Source organism: Eulemur rufifrons, chromosome 6 (genome assembly GCF_041146395.1).
Source record: "Eulemur rufifrons isolate Redbay chromosome 6, OSU_ERuf_1, whole genome shotgun sequence".
NCBI lineage: Eukaryota > Metazoa > Chordata > Mammalia > Primates > Lemuridae > Eulemur > Eulemur rufifrons.
Window position 1 is genome coordinate 61,471,942 of NC_090988.1, and position 6,727 is coordinate 61,478,668.

Sequence of the window (6,727 nt, forward strand, 5' to 3'; positions counted from 1 at the left end):
GAAAGACACAAAAATTAAATACAGCAGTGGGAAATAGGGTCAAAATAGATACAGATGATGAAAGTACCTGAGATAAATTAAGCCGAAGTCTTGAAAGCAAATAGGAGTCTGTCAGGAAACAAGATGGGGACAATAGTTTTTTGAGACTTAAAACCATGAACAGATTAATAAGTTTAGGGAATGGCAAGAAGTTCCATGGGATTGGAAGGATACAAGGTAGGTATGGTTAGTTAGATTGATAAGGATTAGATCCTGAAGAGGTATGTCATGCTAAGGAATTGGGACTGTATCTTATGGATCATCATTTCCCAGTTATGACCATGGAGCACTTTGAAATTACAATGTAAATAAGAAATATCAATAACAACACAATATGTTTAATTTTCTGATTCTTTAACTTTCTTAAAATCTAAGTATAAAAAAATTTGAATCATTTTAAATTCCCAGATACCAGAGATGATGTAAATCATCTTTTATTTTCATCTTACATTTGGTTATCAAGAGACATGCAAAACCCTCCAATTTTAATGAGAACAGTGTTTTTGTGTCTTTTTATCACATATCCGTTTAATATTAGGTGTAATGTTGCTAAGTCGTATCCGCATATGAGGTGCAGCATCAAGTCTTTTCCTATATTTTGTTTTTGTTGCAGCATAATATGAAAACCCTGTTTCACATAGGTGCATTGTAGCAAAAGGAAGAAGTACACGAACGGCACGCCTTGCAATGCTTGGGTACTCTTGAATTAGGCTACTCCAAAAATCATTTAGTGAAAGTTCACTGAAATTTTGTTTTACTTGAGAATCAGATGTTAAATCAATCAAGCTCTCATAGTCCCGTGCTATTAATGAGGCTGGTTTAACAGTTACTGTAAAAGGATTTCTAACCCAAGCATTATTGCCATTTGTTACAGGAAAATATTTTAACAGAGTAGAGCGCAAACCCCTTAGGTGCTGTACAATGGCACTACAAATATCTTTATCAACTGTAGAATTAATTTCAGTCAGAAAGTCACTGAGTGTGGGAAAACAATCAAAGTTTTCTTCTTCTACAGATGAGGCCCAAAATTCCAATTTTCTTAACAATGATGACAATTTATCAAACACTGTAAAAATTGTCACATTTTTCCCTTGCATTGACAAATTAACCTCATTTAATTTAGTAAAAATATCTGCGAGATATGCAAGTCTTAGCAGCCAAGATGAATTTGTTAAACAATCAGATAGTCGAAAAGCAGAATCCATGAAAACCAACAGTTCACGTCGAAGCTCAAAAAGTCTTACAAGAACTTTACCTCGAGAAAGCCACCTCACCTCTGTATTTAGGAGAAGCGCTGTGTGTTGGGCACCCATTTCTTCACATAAAATTTTTAGTAGTCTGGATTGATGTGGTCGAGCTTTAATATAGTTGATGATTTGTACTGCCTGATCTAACACATTTTTTAGAGATGTAGGCATTATTTTAACTGCTAGTGCATGTCTATATAATAGGCAGTGACTACTGGTGCTTTCGGGAGCCACATATTTTATCAAGGTGACAGCCTCGGCAATTTTCCCATCCATTGCCCTAGAAGCATCACTACAAACATCAACACATTTTTCCCATTCAATTTCATGTTTCTGCATAAAACTGTTGATGCAGTTGAATATTTCTTCACCAGTAGCATTACTTTGCAAAGATTCACATAATAGTAGGTCTTCCTCAATGGACTTATTAAACCTATAACGAACAAACACAAGCAGCACAGCAAGTCCTGAAACATCAGCTGATTCATCTAGCTGCAGTGAAAACCCATCACAAATTTTCAGTCTACAAACAAGTTCTTCTTCTATGTCAGCAGCTAAGTCCTTAATTCGACGTGCAACGGTACTGTTTGATAGTTGTACTGCATCTATTTTTTTACTATATTGTTCATCAAACATCCGCATCACTACATCTTTTGCACAAGGTTTGATAAGCAATTCTCCAATTGTATGAGCCTCTCCACTCAGGGCTATATGGTAACTTACATTGTATGATGCCTCAGTAGCACTTTCATTATCTGTATTGACAATTTTAGGTGTTGGGGGTTTATTATTTTCAGGTGAATCAAGATGTTGCTTGAAAAAGCTTATGTCTTTGTCTTTATACGCAGCATGTTTAGTTTCCAAATGTCTTCGAAGCTTACTAGGGGCCAAGGAGCTATTTGATAAAATTTTCTTACATAGCACACACTGAGCATGAGGTGCATCTCTGTTTCCAAAGTAAGTAAATCCAAAAGACAAATAACTTTCATCATATTTTCTTCTTTTCGGTTTCTTATTAAATGCTATTTTGTTGGAATTGGATATAAATTTGACCCTGGAAAGCTCACTTTCTGATTTTTTAGAAACTGAAGGCTGCAACTGTTCATTTTCACTTTGTAATACTCCAACCTTTTGATCATTTGATTCAGATACAATTTGATAACAAAAAGATTCTACTTCTTGTTTAAGATTTCCTTGTTTCAGCAATAGATCCATGGGCAATGAGTTTGTGGTACAAAACATGGTTAATTTAGAATAAACATTGAGTATCACAAATGTGTTGAAATTATAAGACAGGATACAAAGAAGATGAGCAATCATCAAAGAGATGATACATAGTAACACATCAGTTAATTTGTAGATGCTGCCTATGCATCAATGCGCAGATGGAACATCATACGTTCGTGTATCAGGTGATCTCTCAAGCGACTTCCTGGTGCTCTCTGGTATGGCACACCTTTTCTTAAAGGTAGATTATCACATAAAAATAAAAGCTATAGCAATGAGTTTAGCAGTCTTAATCTTATATTTAAATAAACATATCAAAATCAACTTAAACTACTGTTAGCATAAATCTTTTCCTCAAAACTTATTAACTTAGGGAATATTAATATTCTATAAAACATAATTTGGGAATCAATGAGCTAAGAAATACTGAAGAGTTCCTAAGCGTATTTTTAAGAAAGGGACTTTGAAGAATATGTCCCATGGTAGGGGTTGGCCAACTTTTTTGGTAAAGGGCCATATATAAATATTTTTGGCTTTGTGGGCCATATAGTCTCTGTTACAACTACTCAACTCTGTAGTTGTGACATGACAGCAGCCATAGGCAACACATAAAACAGGCATGGGTGTGTTCCAATAAAACTTTATGTACAAAAACAGACAGTACGGGCCATAATTTATCAACCCTGTCTCATAGTATATAATATCTTGAAATCTCTTTTAACTTTCTAATGCTTATTGCCATTAGATGAATTAATTGTTGATACTATTATACATCTGAAGTCTCCCTTCAGGGCTAGCAACAATTCTGGTGAGGTGTATTAAAAACACATACACAGTTCAAAATTTTGCAAGACACAAAATTTTACTGTATCCTAAATATTATGTGTTAACAATGAAGAATAAATTGTAGTCCTAAAGTTAGGTACCATTTCTCTGGATTTAAAATTACAATGTTTGTATTATCTAAACTAAGGCTCAAAGTAATGTATATTTTTACTGATTCCTCTGCATTCTACTATACTGTAAGTGACGATTTAATCAGGACCTAAGGAAAACATAAGCTCTTATTTTAATAGGTTTATTCTTCATATAATTAAAAAAGAACATAATGAAAAGGGCAATGCTATTTAAGGATCGCTAAAGAATACAATTAGCTCTGTTAAGGCATACAAATTTTGTCTATCCACATATAATAGCTACTTTTGATTTATAATTTGGCTATAGAGTAAGCTTTGTGTTCTCATGTTAGATCCTGAATCAAAATGGTTCTCCTATTAACAGCTAGAGGATAAGATACCTGAAATGAGGAGTATTCCCTTCTGCAGTCACTCTTTTCACCTTGGCAGCTTGAAAGGCAGACTCTTCAAAAGAATAAAATTAAGGGATGGGGTAGCAAAGGGAGTAACCAAAAGCCTAGAATGAGAAAAATTAAAATTAGACACTGCAACATGTAGAATTAACTACACACCTGTGAGATGACCATTGATTAAGAGTTATTTTGGATCTAGGCAGTGCAAATGATTCTTCACTGCAATGCAGATCTTGGACTGGAACAGAAGATGCCTAGCACAGTAAGTAAAAATTCTAATGTTTTCATCCTGTTTAGTACTCCAGCAATTTTACTGCTTTGGGATGCTCCTCTGCCTAGTAACTTCATAGAATTACATTAAAAAAAAAAAAAAAACTTGCAAAAACTAAACCTAAATTTAAAAAGTACAGCCTCATCTTAATGTCTCTAAAACTAAGCATTGAATCTAAAATGTAATTATATATGAAACTGTCACATGAAATATGTGTTTTGCCCTAACCATTTTTGTTCCCTCAATAACTAATCTCAGGTAACCAACGTTTGAGTGAACAGTTTATTATGTGCCAATAACTGTGCTTATTTCCTCATATAGATTGTCTCATCTACCAGAGAGTTGAGGAACATTAATAACCTCACTTTAGAGATAAAAGACACAGAAAGGTTAATTTATCTGCTGACTTAACACCTTGTAAGCAAAAACCAAGTCCAGAGCCCAAAAAGTTCAACGACACAGACCACGTGTGTAGCCATTACTTGTGTGTTCCTGAATGCTCTTTTAATTCCTGAAGCACTGAAAAAATTTGGTTACCAGGAGTTGCTGGGCTCTGTAGTGAAATGGTTAACAATGGATTACAACTGCCAGAAAAGTTAAGGGTCTCATAGTGGCACCAGCAGAAAGCCCTACTTCATGTTGGGAGCACAAGAGTAGTACATTCTCCTTCAGTCTCTATTTGGATTATGGAAGAGAACTTTGTGGAGCTGCTGGTTCACCTAAAAAATTAGGATCCCTCTCCCACGCTGCCAGAGAAGGACACAGACAGCAGGAAGTTTTGTTTTCAGAAAGGAGGTTCTCATCCCCACTTCTTCAGAGGGGCTTCCCTTCAATTTCTCGAGGACAAAGAATCTGGACTCCCTTGAGTAAAGTTTCCATCCCACTCCCTGAAAGGGGGTGGAGGAACTCTGGTGTTTTTTTTTTTTTTTGTCTCATCTTCTGGTTAAATTGACAGGTAACACAACCCTTTCACCACCCCCTCCCTCAGGCGGTTCCAGCTGTGAATAACACCCTTAGGAGCAGGAGGGCAGGGTCGGAGTGCAGGTCAGCCATAAAGGCGAGGCAGGAGGTGGGTACCGACACCACTTCCAACATCTAAATGTTTCTGTAAACGGTCGCCCCGATGTGTGGCGCGGGCCAACTATCCCTCAGCGCCTGCCTGTCACAGGTGCGCGCTGCCCGCAGACCGCCACATCTGGGGGCTCGCTTCCTGTTGCAGCCCACCCTTGTCTCAGGACTCCTCTCGCGTCCCCGGGCAGCCGCCTCAGCTAACGACCACATGAAAACGTCTCAGCACCCAATACCATCTATTTCATCTCCATCAGCGATGGAGAGAATGGTCTTCGCCGCAGCTGAGCTGCACAGCAGCGCCACGGTCCCCAGCTGAGCCTGCGACCGCCATTTTAGACAGCTCAAGGCAGCGGCCATTTCAGAGCGCACCACTTAATAGCGGTGGCGACTCTGCTCCTCACCTTCACCGAGGCCTGAACAGGGTCAAGAGCCAGTCGTCGCGGACTGGAGGGGGGAGGGGTAGGGAAGGGAATGAAAAACAAAACAGAGGAAAGAAGGATTCGGGGACAGGGTGATGCTCTCAGCTCAGAGATATCGTCTATGCCACCTCCATAGAGATCCGATTCGCTGCTGGCGCGGTCGCTGGTCTGCAGATAAACTTAGCACTCTGCAACACCCGAACCCTACAGTCTGCACGAGCGACTCCGCCGCTGCCCAATCAACACCAGAGTTGCTCCCTGCCACCAATCCGCGCTGAGCAGCGGGGCGGGACCAAAGGAGAGGACCAAGCTCGGTTGAGGCGCGGCCCCACCGCAGCCGTGGCGCTGAATTGGTGATAGCGGTGAACCTGGGCGTGAGGCGATTGTTCTGAAACTCGCTCTCCGCCCGGGGCTACTTTAAAATGCAGATGCTTGGGTGATGCCAGATACAGTTGGTGATTCTGCAGGGCTGGAGTGGAACCCAGGAATCTGCATTTTCGTCAGCCCTGGCGCCCTGTCCAGGCAGGCGTGATTTGTGTGGGTTCGCACGGCTGGAGGAGCGCGCAAAGCCTCGGCTGCTGTGCCTCCACCACCTCTTTGTTCCCCGAGGCCGCACCCCAGGCCAGGTTATGCAGCCGTCGCCTCTTTTGCTTGGTTTCCTACTAGAATCAGGAAGAAAACGCCCTCTCCCTAGCCCGCCCCACACCAGACCTCTCAGGCGGCCCCCGGTGGGCTGGGGGAGCCGCCGTGGGCGACTCGGTAGGTATAGCGGTCCCGCAGTGTCACCGCGAAAGCCCAGAGTCCGCTTTAATGTCTTTGCACCTCTCTCAGTGGCGCCCTCCCCGAAGGAACGCCCGGCAGCCTGCACCCAACCGCCCACCCACTCTGGAACACTCATTTTGCTGCTGCAGCAATTCGATATTTTAAGCCGTAGTTCTACGCTCTTCCCTATTTTCAAAAACAGCACAGCCAAAGCTTTTGGACCGTGTACTTCCATTTTGTGTGAGATACGTCGGTGGAGACCTGGAGTCCGTTTTTCCAAATTGGCGCCTTGAAATAGATGCGCTTCTTGAGGGAGAATTTGTTAAAGGATGGGTAGCGTTAAATAGTTAGGTCCCGTTGTTTGCAATATTTTAGCCTTTCG

General features: G+C 40.9%; 1 protein-coding gene across 2 annotated transcripts; it reads right to left on the reverse strand.

Moving 5' to 3' along the window:
• Window positions 1–374: 374 nt before the first annotated feature.
• ZBED5 (zinc finger BED-type containing 5) lies at window positions 375–5,753 on the reverse strand. Of its 2 annotated transcripts, none has more exons than XM_069469577.1 (3): window positions 5,566–5,753; window positions 3,811–3,926; window positions 375–2,747 (listed from the first exon to the last, which is right to left on the reverse strand). In XM_069469577.1, exon 3 carries the CDS (start codon window positions 2,604–2,606, stop codon window positions 525–527), a length of 2,082 nt encoding a protein of 693 aa, XP_069325678.1. In that variant the 5' UTR covers window positions 2,607–2,747; window positions 3,811–3,926; window positions 5,566–5,753; the 3' UTR covers window positions 375–524. The 2 variants fall into 2 exon arrangements, with proteins under 2 accessions (XP_069325678.1, XP_069325680.1); XM_069469579.1 differs by having other exon boundaries at window positions 375–2,779.
• Between the last annotated feature and the right edge of the window lie 974 nt (window positions 5,754–6,727).